General features: G+C 46.1%; 1 protein-coding gene and 1 non-coding gene across 4 annotated transcripts in view; one reads left to right on the plus strand and one right to left on the minus strand.

Annotated features, from left to right (window-relative positions):
• CLIC5 (chloride intracellular channel 5) overlaps window positions 1-22,849 on the minus strand; it is a 167,912-nt gene that overhangs the window by 89,848 nt on the left and 55,215 nt on the right. The window contains exon 1 of one of the 3 annotated variants that reach the window (XM_034991359.1): window positions 16,007-16,416. The exons of 1 other annotated variant lie outside the window; for it this stretch is intronic. In XM_034991359.1, the coding sequence (XP_034847250.1) occupies window positions 16,007-16,069 (63 nt within the window). In that variant the 5' untranslated portion in view covers window positions 16,070-16,416. Of the gene's footprint in view, window positions 1-16,006; window positions 16,417-22,849 lie in introns of those variants that run through there. One more of the 3 variants, XM_034991360.1, reaches the window with a different exon arrangement.
• LOC118001688 lies at window positions 19,199-19,305 on the plus strand. Its single transcript, XR_004676797.1, has one exon. It is a non-coding gene; the product is annotated as a U6 spliceosomal RNA (small nuclear RNA).

The following is a 22,849-nucleotide window of genomic DNA, read 5'->3' on the forward strand; positions in this document are numbered from 1 at the left end:
TGACCCAGGAAGTCTGCTTCCTTCTCCATGTGGTTGACTGAAAGCAGGGCACATGCTCAGCAGACGTCCTCACCAGGGTCCCATCTTCAGGACAGGCTGAGAGGGGAACCAGGAGGCTGAGGGTAAGGCTGTTGGGTGACTGTTTTACTGAATTCCTCAGTTACTGAGTGGCATTACCCGTATTATCCAACTCCACGTCTAGTGAGAGGTGAAAGAAGCAGATGAATCTGGGCGAGCGAGAGAAGGTAACCACGTTGGGTGCCCTAAGAAGCACCCCACACCTCCCTGAGGGCGCAGCTCATTCCCCTTGACCCTCTGTCATGACCATGTCTGCTCTTGGCATCCATCCACTCACTCACTCACTCAGGAGATGATCACAGGATACTGCCATGTATATCGAGTGCAGACACTTGCCTTTTTAATTTGTTTGTATGGACTTGGGGTATGGATAGTGAACAACATCCAAGTCTGCTATAGTATTGAGGAAGGGGAAGAGGAGGAGGTCGTAGGAAACACTGTCTCTTCACCCCCATACACCACACAGCCTGCCTTGGCCTCTGGTCACTGCTTTGGGGAGGCTGTAGGTTAGGAACACTTAGAAGCTGTGGGACTTCAGATAAGCCACTTAACCCCTGGTGCCTCAGTTTCCTCATCTACACAATAGGGCCACTAGTCATAGTATTATTACGCAATGTAAAGCAGTTAGGAAGCCTGGAGTAAGCGCTCAATAAATGTTAGTTAATATTACTATTACTCTTCACTCTCTAAAGAGGCTCTCGGATTACTGTAACTTGTTTTCACTCAGTGAACAAGCTGCATTTTGGTGACACTAAAGGGGAGGAGGAGGGTGGAGAATGAACTCCGTGTGATTGGCTTTACCCCAGCCTGCCCCAGGCTGGCCCGGTGAGTCAGATAATTCCACATCCCTGGATCTACGTTTGGAACAGCCTTTGTTAAAATCACCCCCAAAGAATTTGCTGGAGTTCTAAAATAAATATTCAGTGTTAAATATCCTAATAGGGCATTCTAAGGTTTTATCACTGATGTCCTAGGATCTGTAAGACTTCAGAGAAGACTCTATTGTACAATTTTTTCTAAGGAAATACTGATAAAGATTTGTTGTTGCGAACCACAGAACCCACTCTAGCTAATTTAAGCAGGACAGGAATCGGTCCAGAAAGTCAGCTCCTGGCTTCTGCTGTGAAGAAGCAGGGTCCACATGGAGCGTGTTCAAACGGTGCGGGGTTGCAGTGGAGGAGGACAAATGTGGGCTCTGCATGTCAGTATTGAAATCAGCTGAAAGTATTCTCCGATACATGAACATATGAATAATGAGTCACAGTGCCCTTTATCGAGACTTGTTGGCATAGGAAAGAACCAATTTTCTGCCAGATCCCAGTATCTGAAACTGCTGAGAAAGAAGTCCTGAATATGAGGAAACCAGGCACACACACACACCTACACTCATGCACACACCCACACACGCACACATGCACACCCACACACACGAAGACGCTCATGCACAATGCAACTGGCTAATGTGAAAGTTAGTCAAAATAAGTAAACAACAGCCAGAGACCATAAGTGGATTCCATGAATTTACACAATTTGAGTTGAGGCCAGGATCCAGCGAGCCTAGGAATGCAGTCCCATCTATGTCATGATTGAAAAATGCCCCAGAGAGGCCAAGTGTCTCAGTCAAGGGCACAGGAGAGTCAAGGGCATAAAGTGCCCCAAGTGTTTACCGTTAGGAGTGTTTGCCTCAGAAGACAACATTGTCCTTTCTCAGGAAATCAGCCTCTGGAGCAGTTGTCTGAGGCCTCGCAGACTGGCTTGCCCATTTGAACCGCTTACCTATGCCCCTCGGTGTGGAAAACTGGCTTGGCGATGAGGTCATCATTGTATTTTCACAGGGTGACACCCGAGGCAGAGACCCTGTTGTACCCCTGCACTGCCAGGTGGCCGCCTCCCAGCACGCAGGTGTCCGAGCCCTGCCCAGAGACGCCGCACGTGTGAGTTAGCCAGGGAGGGAGCCAGGCCAGGCGTGAACATCGGGGGGATCGTTTGACAGAACCACTCCCCAAGTATGGGGGAAGTGAGAAAAAACACTCCTTTGCCTATCTTCTACGGCTGCCTTCATGCTACAGTAGCGGGGCTGGGTCACTGTGACAGACGCTGTGTGGGCCACAAAGCCAAAAATACTTACTGCGTGACCCTTTACAGAAGCAGTTTGCTGGCCCCGACCTAGCTTTGGGAGCTCTAAGAGCCTGCACCTGTTTGAGAACCAAGTCCTTTTGGAATCTCCCTCAGGGCCTCACACAGTGCTCAGTAAACAGTAAAAGCAAAGAACCCATTTTAAAGCTGACAGGGACCTCAGCTCGCATTTCATCCAATCCCCATGTTTTAGAGATGAAGAAACCCAAACAACCGGTCCAAAATAAGAGGCTGGCAGGAAGCAGAAACAAAAACCAAGTTCCCTGAATTCCATTGTTTTGCTCTGTTACTCAACAAATATTTGGTGAATATGGAATAAATGTAGATATGTATGTATTATTTAGCAATAGCATTATTTGAGCATACGGTGTATGCCAAACACTATATACTTAACATATGTTTATAATATAGAGTACGTATAATACATGTGATCTTTAGACAGCAATAAGAAGATGGTGGCACACAAACTCCCTTGTAGGAAACAGCCAGCCATGAGGAGAGGATCCATCTCATCTTGACTTCAAGGTAACAATTGTCAGTTGTTTACTGTTCCTATTTGCTTGGACCCAACTAAAGGAAATCAGCACCAAGCCCAGAGAGCAGAGCCATGGCAAGAGTGACATTTATCTTCCATCCCTGGCCTCTTTTTCCAGCTCCTCGTAGACTCTCCTTTCCCTTGTCACAAACCCTTCATCAACTAGGTGCACCTGATAACCCCTCTTCTCCCCTCCTCGACTGATGTCTGGTTACACACTGGGAGATACTCCTTCACCCCAAAGTGTTAGCCAGCCACACATTCCCACCAAGGACCATTTATCTCCCACTCTGGAATGAAAGGTGCCTCTCCCTTGATGGTGTAATTCTTGGCACACAGGTAGAAGAATGTTTTCTGAACAGCATCAGGCTGAGATAAGCTTCAAATACCCCTTTAAGGTGACCTAAAGTGGGATAGGGGCCAGAAGAGATCCTCCACGGTTGTTCTCACTGAGTCAAGAGAAGCTCCAGCAATTCTGATAGGGGTGGAGAACCTGGGGTCCCTTCATCACATGCTCCTTCCAGAATCTTCCCTGGCAGCAGGCCCGTTAGGGGAAGAGGTAGATGGCATCCTCTCCCTTCTCTGTCTCAGCTTAGCTGGGACTCTTCTCTCATGCCCCACCCCTGAATTGAGTCCCAAGTCCTTCCCTGCATGTGTTGTAAAATGCTGTTTAGTGCCTTCCTGATACCCGGTCCCCTTGCTTAGAGTTGCCATAGCCCTGTAACTTGCCCTTGGGTCACAGTCCTCCTGCATGTGGATTCCATGAATTTACACAATTTGAGTTGAGGCCAGGATCTTGCCCCCTCCATTCCCAGGCTGCAACTTCTGCCAGGGCCCAACTGCGCCTGCCTTGTGCAGCTTATTCCTTAGCGGAGCCACGGCCCGGCATCTGGTCGACCTCATTATAAAGAGCTGCCACATGGAAAAGGGTATTTCAAGCAACTTTGACTTGGATTTCGTTATTTTTACTTATTAATGTACATTGAAAGATAAAGTTGGAATCCCAGCTCTACCACTTTCCGTGGGACCCCAAGTAAAATGTTAACCTTTCAAGCCCCAGATTTCCCAATATGGGCACCGTGGCAGCAGGGATACTGAATTAAACAGAGTGGCTAACACCATGTGTAGAGCATAGCAGATGCTCAAAAAATTGTATTTCTCATAACATCTCTTACATTTTGCTCTTTGCCACCTTCGACCGTGTCGTGTGTCTCAAAATGATTCAGAAAGGCCCTAGCATCAGTGGGGCTGGGCTGTCATGTGGTGAACTGCAGCTAATAGTTCTATTCTCCACCCTGACTTGAGTCGGCTGTGTGGCATTATAAAAGCCTAACCTCTCTGGACCTCAGTGTCCCATAGCATGCTCCTTGGAAGCCTCTGGAATCCCATGAAGACTCCATGGAATTCACTGAATTCCACAAATAACATGGTTCATTTTCTTTCGCTCAATTATTTTTTTATCTTTATAGTGCCCCGGAATGTTGTAATTTTTTTTTTAAATTGTAGAACTCTAGCATCTATCTGTAAGTGAGTCTGGTTCTTAGTAGTGGAGTAAGGGCTGACTGGAATACACTCAAGGTTTCTTTCAAGTCAAGGGCTTCAGCCTTGCCAAGATGAGTTTCAAAGCTTACCCTAGAATCCTAAGGCACTTTGGCCAGTGCCCAGCTCTTGGATAAACTGGCAAGGGGACAAAGTCTGCCTCTGGTAGCCAGCCCACATCACACAGCAGGCACCATTCACTCCTTGCCCTGACAGACACTTAGCATGCGGTGCCCAGGACACACAGAGAGACTCCTGGTTTCTCTCTACCCTTTCTTCTGATCCTCTTCTTCCTGCCACCTGACCTGATAAAATAATCCTAGCTAATGTAGCATCTGGCAAACCAGTGTCCATGTGTAGCCCATTAACACCTATATTTGATAAAGGGCCTTTGGGGGCCATGCCTTAAACCAAGGGGTCAACGCTACCATGGCAGAGAAGTAGAGAGGAGACTTGAGAACAGGTGGGTCTTTAGGTGGCTCTAATGCCCTTATCTGGTAACTGCCTAAGGGTAGAGATCTGCCTTGACCTTGGATTGTTCATGTGACCCACAGAGAATTTAGGAAAAACACAGCCTTACATATCCTACTGTAGGTTTAGTACACTTTGTCTTCACACAGCTGGGAGGTGGTGGGTGAAATGAAGCAACAGAGAGAATATAGATCCTGACGCCCAGGGGTGGGGTTTGCAGCCAGTCCCACCATGTCCTAGTTCTGTGGCCTTGTCAGGGGACGCATTTTCTCTGAGTTGCAGTTTCCTTATCTGCAAACTGGGAGTAATAACAGGACGTAGCCAAGGTAAGCAAGGTATCCAGACCAGCACACAGCCACGGCTATTATCACTCACCTTCTAAACTATCTGATTTCCAAAAATGCAGAGAGACCCAGTGTACCCAAGAGGACTGAAGAGGGAGGGCTTGGCTCTCTACCTCAAAGTCAAGTCTGTTTCCCTCTGACTTCCCCACCCGTTGGCCCGCTGCCATCCTCCCAATCTCTTCCCCAACATCTTCTATTTCAAGCACCTTATGATCTGGGGATGGGGATAAGCAGCTGGGGAAAAAAACAAAAACAAAAACCAGAAACGCACCAATGACTGTTTTTATAATTGCATAGGGTGCGGAGTGGATTCTAAAGGCATGGGCCAATATTTAAGGTGACTGAGATACTATGTTCATTGGGGTGACCTGAGAGCAGCTGGAAGGCCCACTGGCCCCTCAAATTTCTCTCCCACATTTGCATGTCACAGGGCCTTAAATTCCCACCAGTCGACGCACTTCTCTGGGTTCTGGATATTCACATAGGCCCTTGTGATGTTACAGGCAATATTCCCATAATGGATTGTGCATCAGAATCACGGGGCACTAGTGAATTACAGACATCTGAGACCCATCCTCTGAAGACTCTGACTCATGAGTTCATGCTGGAGTTTGGAAAGTGTCCCTGGTGGTTCTTAGGACCATGTAGGGCTGAGCAACCCTGTTCTGGTGGGGACAGCCCAGCTCTGGAGTTAGGATCTCCAGGTTTCTCCCTCCACTTGTGTGGAACAACACGGTACGCAGAGCCCAGCAAGCACCTTGTCTGTGATGAAGATGAAATCTCTTTCTTCCTCCAAGGGGCTGAGTGTGAGGATAAAATCTGGGAAGAGACTCACCAGTGCATCACAAACTGTAAAGGACACATAAGGAACCATTTTCAGGGAGCAGGGGAAAGAAGGTCAGGAAAGGGAACGCTGGCCTGGTTGGAGTGTCTTCAATGTCAGGCCGAAGCAATTGAACTTGATCTAGCAGATAGAGGAGTGGATGTGATAAAGTACTGGAGGAATATTAAGCTAATGGCATCAAACCTGGTGGACAGGAGGGGAGAGAGGCTGCGGGCAGGATGCTGTGATAGGGGGTGATGAGGTAACGTGGTGGTAAGAAACAAGGAAGTAAATCATTTCTGTGGCAGAGAATGATTCGTTGTTCACCAACCTGCTCCCCCTTTCTCTGGGAACACAGCTAGAGGATATTGAGTTCTGGTCTATGGAAAGCAGGAGAAAATGATTTGGCCACTCGCCATCAGAAACCATGCAAACTTTCCAGATGATCCTCCACCTTCCATCTCCCCATGTGCTGGCAAACGTAGAGTCCCGCAGAGGAGCTGGCAGCCCTAGGGGTCAGCAGGACTAGAGCGGAAGGAGCCTGAGCAGGGCAAACCATTCACTCCACACGGAGCTGAGCTATTAGGTGAACAAGCTGATGGGCTGTGGTTTCAGCAGTGGACACACACTGACCAATGAAATGCCTCAGTGAAAACTTCAGCTTTCAAAAGAGATTCATGCTTCTTACCTTATTTGTCCCTTATAATATCCTGCCACACAGATCAGATCTCTGTGATGCTCCCTAAGTACCCAACTGAGGAGAGGCCACATGACTTTGCCCACATGGCTCCCCTCTCCCAGAGTCCTGTGGTCAAGCCCTGCCCAGAACTCTTTATCCCCACAGGAAAAATCTGAGGCAGTTGTGATCAATGACCACAGACAAATGGCTCCTTTTAGTTTCTAAGGCAAATTACATCGTGGATCCTAGATTTGATGATGTGACTACAGAACGCTTACAGCACCCAAATGAGAAAATGAATAAGAAGCAGGTGAGAGAGCCTTCCGCCCACATGCTGTGTGTACTCCCGGGGCCTCTGCTCCCTGTCAGCACTGGGTAGCGGAGGAGAGAGGAGCCTTGAGCTGAATCAAGAAAACTCTATCTGTTGCCATGACAACCTCCCCAACTGGATCTTTAAGAGATAGTAACCGGGGCATGGTTTTCATTTCCTCTTCATTCAAGGTAATGGGTTCCCAGTTGCATTCCATTCACTATACATCCTTCCTTCACCTTTTGTGTCATTTCTCCAGCCTGATACTTGTTGCTTTCCTCCTTGCCATAGAATAATGATAAACTGAAGTGGGAAACACCATCTAAGGTCCGTAGAGGTTGGTACAGAGGGTAGAGTAACCAGCACTGAACTTCTACACACACATCCCGTGGGTGGCCCGAGACACACTGTGAAGACCTCCCATTTCAAATCTCCTCAGATGCAACATGGGCAGGTATACCAGCTTCAGATAACGAAGCACTTTCCTCTCTCTGAAAATATAATTGCCCCACAAGCAGGTGGTATACATACAACCCTCGACATTGTAAATAAGCGTCCAAATCTCTTGACCTGCCCTCAGAAATGCCTCCTGATCCAACCCTAACTTATATTTCTGTCACTGTCCTGCTTCTCGTCACGCTCTCTCTGTCACAGCCACACAGAACTCAGTCCTTCTGGGACACCCTGACATCTCCTGCCTCTGAGCCATTGTTCCCGTAGTTCCCTTCGTCCAGGACATTACATTTATTTCCCTCAGTCTCTATGTCTTCATCAGCTTGGCCAGATTCTCTGATGCCTCATTCCTCCCCCTCAAATGGGCATTTCCTGAGCACTGTCCTTATCGCCTGACTCCTTCACACACCCTGCGCCTCCGGGAACTTATTCCTTCAACTGCAACTCTGAACAGAACTTCAAACCCACACTCTGTGCGGTGGCCTTCCTGTCATTCTGACTGTGGGTTTGCTACCACTCTGGTGGACATCTGCACTTGACTGACTTGCCGTCACCTCAAACAAAACACTTGTAACACCAGAAGATTATTCTCATTAACAACCACTCCTGTCCTCCCCACTCCAGCAGAGATTCATAGGGTTTCAGGGTTAAAAGGAACTGTAAAGCTCAAGCCCAATTAGTTTATCTGCACTCAGTCCATTCACAACATCTTAGACAATCATGGTCAAACCCATCCTTGGTGTCATCATCCCAAATATGGAAACCAGTCTCTTGGGAGGTGAATTTACCACGACGCCACTGAATCTCAAGCTTCGGCATCCCTCACATATCTGCACGCTTTTCTCTCAAGGCCTGTGCCCTATTTGGTATTCACATCACTCTTCCACAGCATACCCTCCTTTTAACCCTACTTTGAGCTCATGATGGCCACCTCACAAGGAACACTGGAGAATCCTCCTCATGGCCTCTGCCCCAAGCCTGTCCTTCTGACATGGTCACAGTGGGAGAGCAAGAGCAAACACAGAGCAGCTCACATTTTAACTCACTTCTCTTCCTGAAAGCCATGCAGCATCTACCGTAAAAGTTCGACTGTGAATTTTATCTGCTAAGAGGGGGTCAAACTAAATGACTTCTAAGAGGTTTCTCCAAGGTAGAAATTCTACCATTTTATGACTTTTTTTTTAGTCCCATTTTACAGAAGAGGAAATTTGGCCTTAAAGACGGTCACACGCCCAATACTGTGGCAGTGCTGGACGTGGAGTCTGGGGCTTCTTACTTCAAGTTCACGAATCTGCCCACCACATCATTTAATACAGCATATGAACCTTTCCAAACAGGGGCCAAATCAAGGTCCTACCCTGTGTAGAAACTTCTGGTTGCTTCCCAGTTACTTACGAGGGAGCAAAAACCATTTACCTGCCATTCACAACCTTTCCCATTATTGTTTCTTTCTTCTATCTTCTTTCCAATTGCCCCCCTCCATACGCCATTCTCTCCAGCCAACCTTATATACGCCCTGGGCCCTGAACAGCCTCATCTCATACTGTTGCTGAACCTGACATGGCTGCCACTCTCTGAATCCTAATCATTTTTCCAAGCACAACTCAGGTCCCACCTCCCCTCGAAGTACGCTTGGAAACTTCCTTCGGGCCATACTGGTCCCTATACCTACACCCCTCATTTCATTTCCTATCACTCGTGAGGCACTGATGGTGGCTTGAAGTTTTACTCCTTAGCTGCAAGCTCGTGGACTGCAGGCACCCTCCCCCCACTTGCTCTCCAGGCCCCCTCATCAGTTTCCACAGAGCCTGGCACAGAGTAGGTATCCTCACAAACATGGTTGGTAATTGATGGATTGGTTGATTGACTGACTGATTGTTTTCACTCCCTTAACACTCAAAGTTCTTTATCTTACTAATACCTCCTTCATGCCTAGCTTCTAAAATTATTTGTCACTCCAAAGTCCTAGCGTAATATCACAAAGGAATAAAAGCAAGTTATGAAAGAAAGGTCCAATGCATTCCTTTCCTCCTTTTTCTAGTTTATTTGTGGTCAATTCGGCATGATTCATGCTAAGAAGCTTTCTTGCCTCAGCCTCGTCCACCCTATGAAATGCATGTTTCAAGGAAGGGCTGGACTTCATGGTGCCCTTTGGATGCCCCACTATTTGTTTAGCTTTATTTACCCAGTCTGGGGCTAGTGGTTCTCAGTCTTTAATGAATCCCAGAATCACCCAGGGGTGGCCTTCATAAGGATACAGATGCCCAGGCCTTACCCAAATCCTCCTAACTATGAATATCTGGAGAAAGGGCCTGAGCAAGCCCATATAAAGAAGTTTTGCAGTGACTTTTTCACACCCCCAAGCTGAGAACCATTGGCCTAGCCACTGTTCCCCATGAGCACTACAACAAATTTAATTCAAAGAATTTTCCCATGCTAGCAGAGCTTTAGAGGGTGCTTCTAGAAGCTAAAACTCCATTTCTTTTTCCTAGGAAGGATTCATTTAATTTCTGACAACAGGCTATCTATCTTATTTATCCTTAAAGAACTTCACATCTCAGAACTAAGATACCCCTTGACTACATATATGTGTTTCCAAAGTAGATTCTCACTCAAGGAGCTGGTAGACAAATTGCCTGGTAGTTGGAGCTGACCCCTCAGAATGCAAGCAGAGTCAGATCTAGGATGCCCTGGGTAGAAAGAACCTTCTTATCACTGACCCACATCTTCCGGAAAGCCACACTTACCCACTTTGCTCCTTCACTATTTCTAGTCCTCCAGCCCGGATGACAAAGACCAATGAGGATGTCTCCTATATAACAGTTTTTAAAAATACCAGCTATTGAGAGTCTATTATGTTGTTTGCATAGACCAACTAGACAATACATGTAAACACATGTATATATTTTCTATAAGAGCAACTATGGCTATGCAGAGCTAGAAGGTTGTTGGGAGGAATGGGCACTCCTGGAACCAAAGGATGTAGACTCTGGAGCCTTCTTTCTCATCTACAGGTTAGAGTTATAACCATCTTTCTGGTGAGCCTGTGAAGCCCTGCCCAGAGCCCAGTGACAGAACAGGGAATGAAGCCCCTGGAATAATATCTCCGTGGGGTGCAAGGTCAGGGCCAGTGCAGGCCCCCAGTGGTTGGACGCATCCTGGCCCAGCCCCCAAAGCTATGAGAGAGCTCCCCGGCACGAAGAACCAACCTCCTTGGAGGTCGCGGAGCCCAACCCCTGGCCAGGGATCTGCACACCCCCTGCGGCCAGGCCAACCACATCATTCAGAAAGTGGCCTCTGGGGGTCTCTAGCTTCCTCCAGCAGCTCTGCACATGCAGTCAGACCCAGTGATATTCACATGCTGCTCCTGCTCCCAAGGCTCTGTGTCCTGTCCCAGCGACAAGGCAGGCACAGACAGGCCTGAGTCTGTGACTTCTTGGACACGTCAAGGTAGGGGAGCTCACTGGCTTGGCTTCTCCCTGATTAGGCTGGGCCTGCAGAAGAAGCTACACTTTTGCCCCCAGTTCATACATAACTTATTCCAGTGCTCACACCAACTCACGAAACGTGGCCTACCATCATCAGCACAGCACTGGTAAGAAAACTGTGGCACAGAGAGCCATGGCAGCCTGTTCTAGCCCTCCCAGCTGGAAACCCACAGCCTGCCACCCAAAGCCAGCACTCTTCCGCTGGGCCTCCTGCCACCACCAACAGGGGTCCAGCACGTGGCAACCGAGAAGGAATCCGGATGAGAAGGTGCTTACCTGACTGTCTAAATGGATGGAGTCTTTGCCCTGGGTGGAGAAAGGCAAGCTGGGGACACAACATCAGTGGGCAGGAAGGCAGTAGCTGAGCGCATTGACAGTGGGCTTCAGCATCTGCAGGCCCACCACGCTCACTGCCACCATCTGCCACGGGACCCGAGGCATACAGGAAACGCCACACTCACAGACATAGCAGGGCAGGTGAATTGTGTATGGGTTCCTGACCACAGACCCAAACCCGGACTTGTGGAAAGGAAATGTGCTGAAGGGAACAGCAAAACCTAATGCTCCCACGCTTAGGCCAGGTGCCCCAGGGAACCAGGGAGCCAGCAGGCAGAGGGGACCTGAGAGAGGATGCCGCAAGATTTGATCCTGTCTGTTCTGGAAGTCAGATGCCTATACTGTGGGTCACCATGACTTGACTTGTGCTCTGCACCACTCTCAGAGCCTTCCAGATCACTCAATAAACAAAACCACTAGTCATTTCCATCCGACAATCAGCAGGACTCATGTTTTATTTCCCCCACGCTGAATTGAGGGTTATTTGACTAGACCGACCCCATGCACAGATTGTTCTGGAGTCCTGTGGAGAGGGCTTTATAGTCTGTCAGCATCTGTTAACTGAGCACAGATTGGGTGCAAGCTCTCTATCAACAACACTCCTGATCATGATGCCCTGAAGCCGTTAGAAATTCTGGACACTAATTCCCTCTAGTAAGGCTACTGATTTCAGCCGTGGCAGACACAGCCTGCAGTCAGACTTGCCTCTGATCATGATTCAGTGGCTCTCCACCAGAGCTGCACCCTGGAGTCACCTGGGGGTGGGCGTAAGAAGATTGGTTCTCAGTCTCCCCACCGCCCCCAAGAGATTTCCATGTAACGGACCAGGGAGTAGCCTGGCATCAGGAGTTCTTAAACCTCCCCAAACAATTTGAATATGTAGCCAAAGTTGAGAACCACAGCTTTCTATTGAAATTCACACCCCTGGCACCAAGAGACATTTGTAACAATTTGGTCTAACCACTTTGGGGGTGTTCTACTTCTTGGGTCCAAGGATGGGCCTGGGCGACCGAGGAGTCAGTACAGATGGGAGGAATGTCTTGATCTTAACCTACTCAGCACATCCTGTATTTGTTTTTCCAAATCACTTTCTGTTTTGCTTTTACTTCCTTGCTCTTTCTTCTTTCTATAAACCACACTGGCTGTCACTGTCAACTCTCTAACCTGTTGTCTTCCCCTTACCATCAAAGTCCGAGCTATATATGATCTCATTTATTCTTGAAATAGCCCTGCAAGTGAGGAAGGAGTCAGGCTTTTGTTCCCTAAGGCAAATTGAGGCCTGCAGATCAGGAAAGGTTTTATCTGCCATGGAATTCATATCATTATTTTACTCGTATGTGTTTATACCAATTTTCATTTACAAAATGCTTTCACCTATTTGCTCCTGTGGAATCCTCACTGCCAAGTCTGCAGTGAGAGTATTCTCATAATCAGGGTGATCACATATCCTGATTTGCCCCAGAACAATTCTTGGTGACGCCTGTTGTCCCAGCCTAATTATTCGTAGCACCCCCTTTCACTCTCAAACAAAATGTTTTGGTCTGAGCCATAAATTATAGGATCACCATCATAAAATTATGGTTATTTATAACCATATAACCAACCTCTTGTTTTCAAGAGGAGGCTATTGAGGCTCATAGACATTAAGTGATTTGTTCAGTCATGAGCTAATTAGAAGCAGGGACAAGACTTGAACTCTTGTCCTGTGTCTCCAAACCTCTGCCCCATCCATGGGACGTCTATGAAACATTAGATCAGAGCTGATTTACTCAAGCCTTTCTTATTGGTGATGAAGAAACTAAAAACGTGGCGGGGGGGGGGGGCGATCTCCTAAAAACCACTACTGGAATGCTCCCTGGAAGGAGTGCAGAGCGGAATGGGCAGCAGTCTATGACATTAGGATGGATTAGTGAGGTATCAATGAATTGCCATCTTGGTTGGCACTCGGGAGCGTAACTCAGCCAAAAAAGGTCTAAGGCCTGACATAGGGTATTTGGAAAAGAAAGAGTAAGAAATTCAGAGTCCAAACTGCAACATTTGAGGAGTGGATCTGAATACTATCTACAGTGTACTTCTGAGCACAGGTGTTGTTCAACCATCAAAAAGGTGGAATCATCATTCTTACTTCCTTAGGTTGCGACACAGAGCAAGCTGTGGCTCACTGAACGTTCTGACAGCAGGAACTCTCACAAGCTCCCTGTGACTCACATTTCTTTGTTTCCTTCATTTTTCACATGAGTGAACCGAGGCTCATAAACAGGGATGCGGGGGATCCAACAAGGTAAGGTATTTGAATGGGTTTCAGAATCCTAAAATGCTGCCATTTAGTAGTAGTATTATTACCATCATCATCATCATCATCATCATCAACAGCAGGAGATGCTGATAATCAGTTGATGTGGGATAGAATCGTGTATCCTTGAAACTCCCTGGGTGACCCAGGCTTTGAAGGACACACCCAGCATACAGACTGGGTGGAGAGAAGGCGCCTTGAAGGAAGTGTTGAAATGACACATCGGACTCTGGGTGGGGTCCCACCTGCCCTGGAGGCTTCCTGGAAACCAATCCACCCTGCCCTGCAGAAGGCACCTCAGGCCCCAGACACCTTCAACAAAAGGCCTTTCTCAGGGAAATCACATAGCTGAGAGATATGTCCAACTTTGGAAGTGCCCGATTCTGTAGATCAGGACCTTGTTTCCCTAAAATAAAACCATTCATACCCTGGGCAGGATCTTTACTTCACAATCATTTTCAGCCTTTGCCGGTCCCTGCAAGTGATAACTATGACCCAGCATGTCAAAAAAGAGGGGAAAAAATCAAGAGCTTTCCTATCTGATTTTTTGTCCCACCCTCACTCTGGTTTTTGAGCTAATCATGAAGGCCTGCCTGGTTCTCATGGATCGCTTTCCTTGAGGGACAAAACAACACAGGCATTTTAGAATTCTGTTGGGGGCCCTGGGGGCTGTGCAGGGAGCTTTTTATATAAATGGAGAAAACCTTCAAAGCTGCCAACATGAGGTTCCGAAGGTGCAGGCAGAATTGGTCTCCATGCCTAGTAGTGGGGCAAAGGGCTCCTTTGGCTCTAAAGAGTCAATTTGTGTTTCAAATAGCTTTCAGGAATTTGACACTATGAAACCACCGGCTCCCAGGAAATCTGAGAAAGTCCTAGAATAGCTTTCTTCAAGGAGAGCAGGGAGACGCATCGCTTTGTTAAAGCTCTCCCTGCTGATTCCCCAGGCCACCGACCTGGACGCCAAGGTTCAGGGCACCCATTCCTGGCCCTTGGTCCAACGCTGCCCAACTTTGAAGAGGACATGACCTCTTTCGTTACCTGGGTCTGCCAAAGGACCTGGTAATCCTGCCTAGAGGGGTCCCCAAAACCAAATGAGACAGAGGCCACCTTTGAGGGGAGAGAAACAAGCTTAGCAAAGCAAATGTCACTAAATGACAGGTATAATTCCTATGGATAATTTTGAAAAATAAACCCAAAGAAGGTAACACCTAGGACAGACCCCTTACAAAATGTAAATTAAGTCACAGCCTGATGGATTTATTTTTTTAGGCATCAAAAGATACCAAAGACCAAAAGGTGCTTATCAAGGTTTATGTAGATCTTACACTTTTTTGTGACAATCTCTCTGTTTAATTAGCTTGGAAATCAGGGTAATTTGCCCCAAATAACATCTTTCCCATTGCAGGGAATACATATGCCTTTTAAATGCAGCCGGGAGACCTCTGAAATGTACCAAGGTCTCCCCTTCTCAGTTACCTGCACATTTCAGGGAAACTGCAGTCAAAGGGTATTTTCCCCATTTGTGCAAAGTCCTGGCGCTCAGGCAGCCGGCGGACTCCCCTCCCCCAAGCCCTGGCGAGGCTTTCTGCACCGCCCAGGAGGCGACTCTCCTGCCGCCTCAGGTTTCCCGGCTTCTGCGGTGTGTCAGCCACAGCGAGGACTGATCAAATGTTTCTTTCTTACACCACACCCCCAGCCTACCGACCGGGAAACGCCGTCGCCTCCCTGGCCTCCATCCTTTTCCCTCCTACAGGTTGCAAATGGAGTGCAGCAGTTTGGGTGGTAGATTGTTTCACCCAGGGAGCAAGGCGCTTCATTTAGTTTGTTCGCTGTGCTCCTCATCCCATTCTGCCCCGGGGGTTGACCTGGGTTTTCCCCATGGCCAAACCCTTAGCATTTCCTGATACTACCCTTCGGAATCACGAGTATGCCAATAATAGTAATGTTGGGCGAAAGGGGTGCTTGTTTTCTGCTTTGCCGGTCACAGAGCAAAAAACACCTTTGTTTCCTTCTGCTTTTCTTTGAAGTAGCTCTGAGCAAGAGAGAGAAAGGACGTTTGAAGAAATGTTATTTTTATTTTGCCAAAGAGAATTGTATCGGTAAGGTTTCCTTTTCCTCCCTCCCCTCTCTTACCCCCTGCCCCCAGTTTTAGAAGAAAGGTTCACGGGTCCTGCCATCTCCTTATACCTCAAGATGTCCTTTAGGACTAGCCAAAATCGCACCGGGCAGGGCTCAGGACTAATCCGCCTGGTCTGCAGGTGGTTTAACAAACTGCCGGCCAACTCTCCAAGAAGAGGGCCACCTGCCAGATTGCACCTGACTCCGCGACACCCGGGAGCCCCGAAGCGAGGCTGTCTGGAGTGCAGAAAGGCCACCCAAGGGAGCGCTAGGGCCGAGCTGTCCTCCCTGGGGAGGGTCCAGAGTCCCGGCTCTGTCTGCCCAGGCACGTGAGCCCGCGCCGCGGGGAGCCCGAGGGCAGGCGCGACAGGTGCAACCAACGGGCGCCGGGACGCCGACCTACCTTCACGAAGAGTTCGATCTCGGGGTCCCTGTCGTCCCCGTTAGCTGCCGCCGCGTCCATCATGCCGTCGGCGCCCGGGGCCAGCGTCCCGGGCCGGGGAGACGCCACCTCAGCGGTGCCCGGGGCCAGTGCTTCTGCGCTCCTGCCCTGCGGGGCCCTTCTTGAGAGCGGCGCTTGTTGTTATTCTTATTATTTTCACATCTATTTCCCAAGCCGGGAACAGCGGTGTCTGAGAGATCAGTGTCCGGAGAGATCACATGCAAAGGAGGGAAGCCAGAGGGGACAGGGGGCAAGGGGGAAAGGTGGGTTCAGGGATGGCAGCAGGTCCCCCGGAGCAACAAGTGCCGGGCTGCAGGGAGGTGTCACAGGATCCGCGCTTGTCAGCTATCCCCGCGTCGCCGCCAACGAGCCCAAAATAGCCGGAGGCCGCGGGGCGGGGTCAGCCCGGGCGGGGCGGGGCGGGAGGGGCACCCCGCGAGCGAGGCCTCTGCCCTGGCCCCTGCCCCCTGCTCCGCCCCGCCGCCGCAGCCCCGCAGGACCCGAGGCGTGGCCCAGCCGGGCTGACACCGCCACCGGCCCGGGGAACCTTCTGGGAAAGGTCCAGGGAGGGAGAGGGAGTCCAGGCGAAGAGGAAGAGAGGAGAGGAAAGAGAGCTTTAAGTATTAGGTTTCATTAATGATGCTTTAGCTCCTCCAAGTTACTCCACTACCAGAGTTATGCCCACCAGGAAAGCCCCTTCCTCCCTTAGCAGTGTTCAGGGTGGGGAGGAGCTGTGAAGAGGGGGCAGGGAAGGAGAGGACCCCTCTAAATACAAGCCATCCTCATGCTGGGCGAATGAGGTAGAGCACGGGATGGGGATGGGCAGGGCTGGTGTGTAAGGTAGAGGGGTGAGCCAACCTGGTCAGGTGCAGCCAGAGCGAGGACCGGAGTCTTTCTCGTCTTCTGGGCTTGTTTTTTCTTCCCTTTCTTTTCCTGTTCTTTCCTTTCCTTTCCTTTCCTTGCTTTCCTATTCTTATTTCTGTTCTCTGTGTTGCAGTAAAGTGTGATACACATGTGGGAAAATGCACATATCGTAAGTGTCCAGTTCAATGAACTGAAGCCCCATATGGAGCACCAGATGAGGAAATAAAATGTTAGTCTGGAAGCTCCTCCTGGTTTCTCTTCTCTTCCTTTCCTCCCCTTCTACTCCCCTCTTCCTCCAGAGTAACCATTATCCTGACTTGTAACAACACAGGTGAGTTTTGCCTGGAATCTTATAGTAGAGGCCGAATATACTCTTTGATGTCTGGCTTCCTTTGCTCACCATGACATTTGTGAGATTCATCCATTCTGTTGTGTGTAGTTGTAGTTGTAAATCATCCATTTTCATGGCCACAATTTATGTATCCATTTTTCAGTTGAAGGACATGGGCATAGTTTCCAGTTAAGGACTACCAAGGATACTGCTGCTATGAACATTCTATCAAGCATCCTTTGGTGATACATGGACACTTTTCTGTTGGGTATATACTTACAAGTGGAATTTATAAGTTATAGAGCATGAGAATGTTCTTCTTGAACAAACACTGCCAGATGGTTTTCCAGAGTGGTTGTACTGATTTGCATTCCCACCTTTTATTTCTTTTAAAAATAGGTACTAAATCTTTTGCATCTGAAATCTGGTCAATTTTTGTTTGTTTTCTCTGCTTTCTCTTTGCTAGTCCTGTTTGTGCTCTGGCTTGCCTTGCTCACAACTATGTGTGTATTTCACTGCTTTGTAAGGAAAAAAAGTAATCACTTAATAATAAAAATAGGTAATAGTACGTATTATGTACCAGACAAAAATGCTCAGCACTCTACATCTTCACTTGTTGAGTCTTTACAAGTAGTGTTATTATCTCAGTGTTCAAGGTGGGGAAAAAGAGGTTTAAAGTATTTAAGTAACTTATCCCTAGACATCCAGCTAGAAAATGGGGGATTTGAACACAGAAAGACAGAGCGGGTGCTTTGAACTGCTCTCTCCAACTTAGCGCACACTGGGTAAGTCACTTTAAAGAAACAAAGACACCGTCCTGGTCTGAATGGAGATTAAGATCCATTTCTGGATAGCAGTCACATGGAAGGAAGACAACACCTGTCACATGAATTGGGCAGACGCAAGAGCTCTACCAATCAGCACGTAGACAGATCATTCACCACAGTTGGGGTGGTAGAGGGAAAGGCCTCATAAAGCAGAAGGCACTTCGGCTGAACCTTCCTGACTGGTGGGGCATCTGACGGGCGAAGAAGATGGCTAGGTATCCTGACCACCCTTGATGGCAGGCTGGTTCCCCATAAAGTCCAAGTACAAATGCTTCCTTCTCACTGAAGAAACAGTCATCAAGCCCAAGTTTGCAACCCTCACAGAACACTACAGCTCAGTCAAGGTGAGGTTTCATTGCCCTCTCCTCCTCCTTGGTTTCAGGCTTACATCACCAAAGCCTTTAGAGATACAGTCACCTTCACAGCTGTACCTTCTGAGCCAATGACTGCATACTCTGGGAAGGACAAGGGCACAGAGGGAGACTGGTACCTTCACTGCGTGCCGTACAGACTCATCACTTCCCTGCTCTGGACTCTGGACAGTATTTACAATAGCAAATGTGGCAGAGGTAAATAAAATTATATGCATAAAATGCCTTTGAGGGCTATTTATTTTTAGATGAAAGATGCTTTACATGTGTGATCATTTGCTTGGCTATGATCTAAACAATGTCCGATATGACCTCCGCTCTTCTTAATTCCAAACCTAGCAGAGTTGTCTTCTATTTCATCTTCTCCACATATCTACTGCTTATTGGAAAATGGACCAGCTCTCTTTTAATTTCTAGATAATACCATCCATTTGGACATCCCTCCAGACAACTGGTAGTTTTGATATTATAAATATTCATGTTGCAAAACAAACAAACAAACAAAAGGTCAGCTTTGGTGATAAAATATTTTTGTGCATATTTCTAATTTTCAGTTCCACAGTCTGCTTTAGGTCAGGATAAAAAGTTTCCATTTTGTACCCTTTAATGTTAAATCATAACTGGTTAGAGTCAATTACAGCTTTGTCCAGAGAAAAACACCTTCTTGATCATAGACTGTGCTTTAATAATCATAGTTTCACAAAGTTGGTGCAAGTTTTGGATAAATATTTACCAGCAAAGGACTTCAAAAACATCTTCAGTGCTCACTTCAGCTGCACATATACTAAAATTGGAACAATACAGAGAAGATAGGCATGGCCCCAGTGAAAGGGTGACATGCAAATCTGTGTAATATCCATACTTTTGTATGATTGTTGAAAGCAAAAATTATAACATGTCTTATGGGGTTTTCTATATATTCAGATTCAATACGACACAAAGGGTGAAGGTAAAGTGATTTATATAGTGGTAAGGTTTCTAGATAAATTAAAATGTAATGGGAGGAAATCTTCAAATAATCTAATAGATTTGACAGGGGAAAAAAGAGAGCAAACACACAACTTATTATAAAATGGTACATTTTCCCCCCTCTGGCCTTCTCTCTGCTCGTGCTCTCTCTCTCTTTTTCTCTCTGACTCTCTCAAATAAATAAATAAAATCTTAAAAAAAAAGTTATGACAACTCTAAATGTGTACATACCTAATACCAGAGTTTCAAAATACATGAAGCAAAGCTGATAGAACTGAAAGTAGAAAGAGACAAATCACAATTGCAGTTAGATACTACAAAATTTTTCTCTTAGTAATTGATAGAACAAATAGATGACAACAACAACAACAACAACAACAACAAATCAGTATGAATATAGAAGACCTAAACAATAACTATCAACCAATTTGGCCTAAATGAATTTTATAGAATATCCCATCTAAATAACAACAGAATACATACTATTTTTTTAAGTGCATATGGAATATTCACCAAAACAAACCATATTCTGGTTTGTTTTGGTGAATATTTACATTTAAAAGAATGAAACAGAGATGGCTGGGTGGCTCAGTCGATTAAGCATCTGCCTTCAGCTCAGGTCATGATCCCAGGGTCCTGGGATGGAGTCCTGCATGGGGCCTCCTGCTCAGCGGGGAGTCTGCTTTTCCTTCTGCCTGCCACTCCCTCTGCTTGTGCTTGCTCTCTCTCGCTCTCTCTCTGATAAATAAATAAATAAATAAATAAATAAATAAAATCTTTTTAAAAATTAAAAAAAATAAAAGAATGAAACAATACAAAATATGTTCTCTGACCATAATAGAATCAATTACATCAATAAAAAATGCTTCTGGAAAACCTCCAAATATTTGGAAATTAAGCATTTCACTTTAAGAAATTCATTCATCAATAAAGAAGTCTCAAAGATAATTAGAAAATATTTTGGCCTGAATGTAAATGAGCATACAATATATTAGAATTTGTGGGATGCAGCTAAAGTAGTCTTAGAAAGAAATTTATGTTTGAAATGTTGTTTAGAAGGAAATCAAAGTCTCAAATCTAAGATTGTACCTTAAGAAACCTGCAAAACCTAAAACAAGAAGGAATAAAATAATAAATACAAGAAAAAGAACTAATGCAACTGAAAGAAGACAAAACAATGGAGAAAATCAATGAAACCAAAAGCTAATTCTTATAAAAGATCAATAAAATTGATAAACTTCTAGCTAGATTTGCGAAGAGAAAAAGAGAGAAGCTATATATTATCAGTATCAGGTATGAAAGATGGGATAGCACTACAAACTTCACAGCCATAAAAGGATAATAAAGGAAGGATATAGGCAACTCTCTGCATATAAATTAGAGACTTAAAAGAAACAAAGCTTCAAAGACACAACTAATAAAATTCATTCAAGAAGGAGATAACCTGAACATTCCCATATGCGCTAAAGATATTGAATTCATAGTTGAAAATCCACTCCCCCCCAAAAAAACCTCCAAGCCCAGATGTCTTCATTAATGAATTCAACCAAACCTTTAAGAAAGAAATAATACCAATTCTATACAATCTCTTCCAGAAATAAGAAGAGGAGGAAATAAAGAACTTGTATCCAGAGTTTGTAAAGAATTTTTACACCTCAAAAATAAGAAAACAAACAACCCAATTAAAAATTAGCAAAAAAAATCTGAGCAGACATTTCACCAAAGGAGACACGCAGTGGCAAATCACATGAAAAGATGATCAACATCGTCACTGAGTAGAGAAATACAAATAACGTGATACCACAATATACCTATTAGAATGGTGAAAATAATACACACATGATAACCCCCTGTGGTAGGAAGAACGCAGAGTAGCGGGAACTCCCATACGTTGTCAGGGAGAATACGGAACTATACATCATTCTGACAAAACAGTTTGGTAATTCCATATAAAGTCAAATATAAGCTAACCATAAGACACACTTGTCATCTCCCAGGTGTTATCCTAGAGCAATGAAAACTTAGGTTCTCACAAAAACCTGTACATGAATGTTCATAGCAGCATAATTCATAATTGACACAAACTAGAAACAACCAAAATGTCCCTCAATAGCTAAACGAATTAAAGAAATATAGTACATCCATGCAACGATAGAGCACTTCTCAATAAAAAAGAATGAGCACATGGGCGCCTGGGTGGCTCAGTTGGTTAAGCAACTGCCTTCGGCTCAGGTCGTGATCCTGGAGTCCCGGGATCGAGTCCCGCATCGGGCTCCCTGCTCAGCAGGGGGTCTGCTTCTCCCTCTGACGCTCCCCCCTCTTGTGCTCTCTCTCTCTCTCTCATTCTCTCTCTCAAATAAATAAATAAAATCTTTAAAAAAAAAAAAAGAAGAATGAGCACATACAAAACATGGATGAATCTCAGCTGCACTATGCTAAGTGAAAGGAACCAGTCTCCAAAGATTGCATCTTGAATGGTTCCATTTATATGATATTCTGGGAAGGCAGAATTATAGTGATGGAGAGCTCAGCAGTGACCACCAGGTGTTGGGACTGGTGGGGAGAGGGGGTACTTACAAAGTAAGTATAGAGGTTTCTGCATGCATTAAAACATACAGAACTCTATACCCAAAATGAGAATTTTCTGTATATCAATTTTTCAAACGATCAAGGTTCTTAAACACTCCAAAAAAAAAAAAAAATGTAAAGCCACTAGATTTTATTTTTACATCCCCTTTCCACACATTCTTTGTTTCAAATCCTTAGTATCGGATCCCATCTTACCATTGACTTCAGATATATAAAGCAAGTCTCTGTTCCATGAGACCTAGTGTTCCTAATTATAGTCAATCAATAAAGTAGAACAAGCCTTCACTGAAATAAAAAAATAAAACAACAAAATAAACATATTTAGACTGAGAGAGTGTGTGTGTGTGTGTGTGTGATAAAAGGACATTTATTATGAAAGAACGATAATCCTTTTGGGGAGATTTTTTAAGAAATGTTTGTCTTGCCCAGTACCAGAGTATAAGAACACCATTAGGTACAAGCTCCAACTTTTATGTACCTAATGATATTTAGTTGAACCTACTCATTCTGCCCAGGGTAGCGGCTATTTCTAAGAGAATTAGATTGCCCCTCTCTGACATTCTTTACAAAGGATCTCTCGGAAAATCCCAAGGGCTTAAGGTTCAAGCTGAAGGGACCAGCAGGGTTTGATGACAGCTGCAGAAACACCAGGTACACAGTTTCTCTGTGGGAGGACCAGGTGGGTGTAGACGAGGGGAGGTGAGTCCTGGGAGCAATTACACCCGCATGAAGTCACAGGTGGGGCTGTGAGGAGGATTAGGGTGGGTTTCTAGCTCTATCTATTCCTTCATAAACTAACGTGCCGTTGGGCATGCCGAACATGACCAGTAATCTTGGTCCCCACAGCAGTCTG

This window comes from Mirounga leonina, unplaced genomic scaffold (assembly GCF_011800145.1).
Source record: "Mirounga leonina isolate KUSES-001 unplaced genomic scaffold, KU_Mleo_1.0 Mir_53, whole genome shotgun sequence".
In the NCBI taxonomy this organism is placed as follows: domain Eukaryota; kingdom Metazoa; phylum Chordata; class Mammalia; order Carnivora; family Phocidae; genus Mirounga; species Mirounga leonina.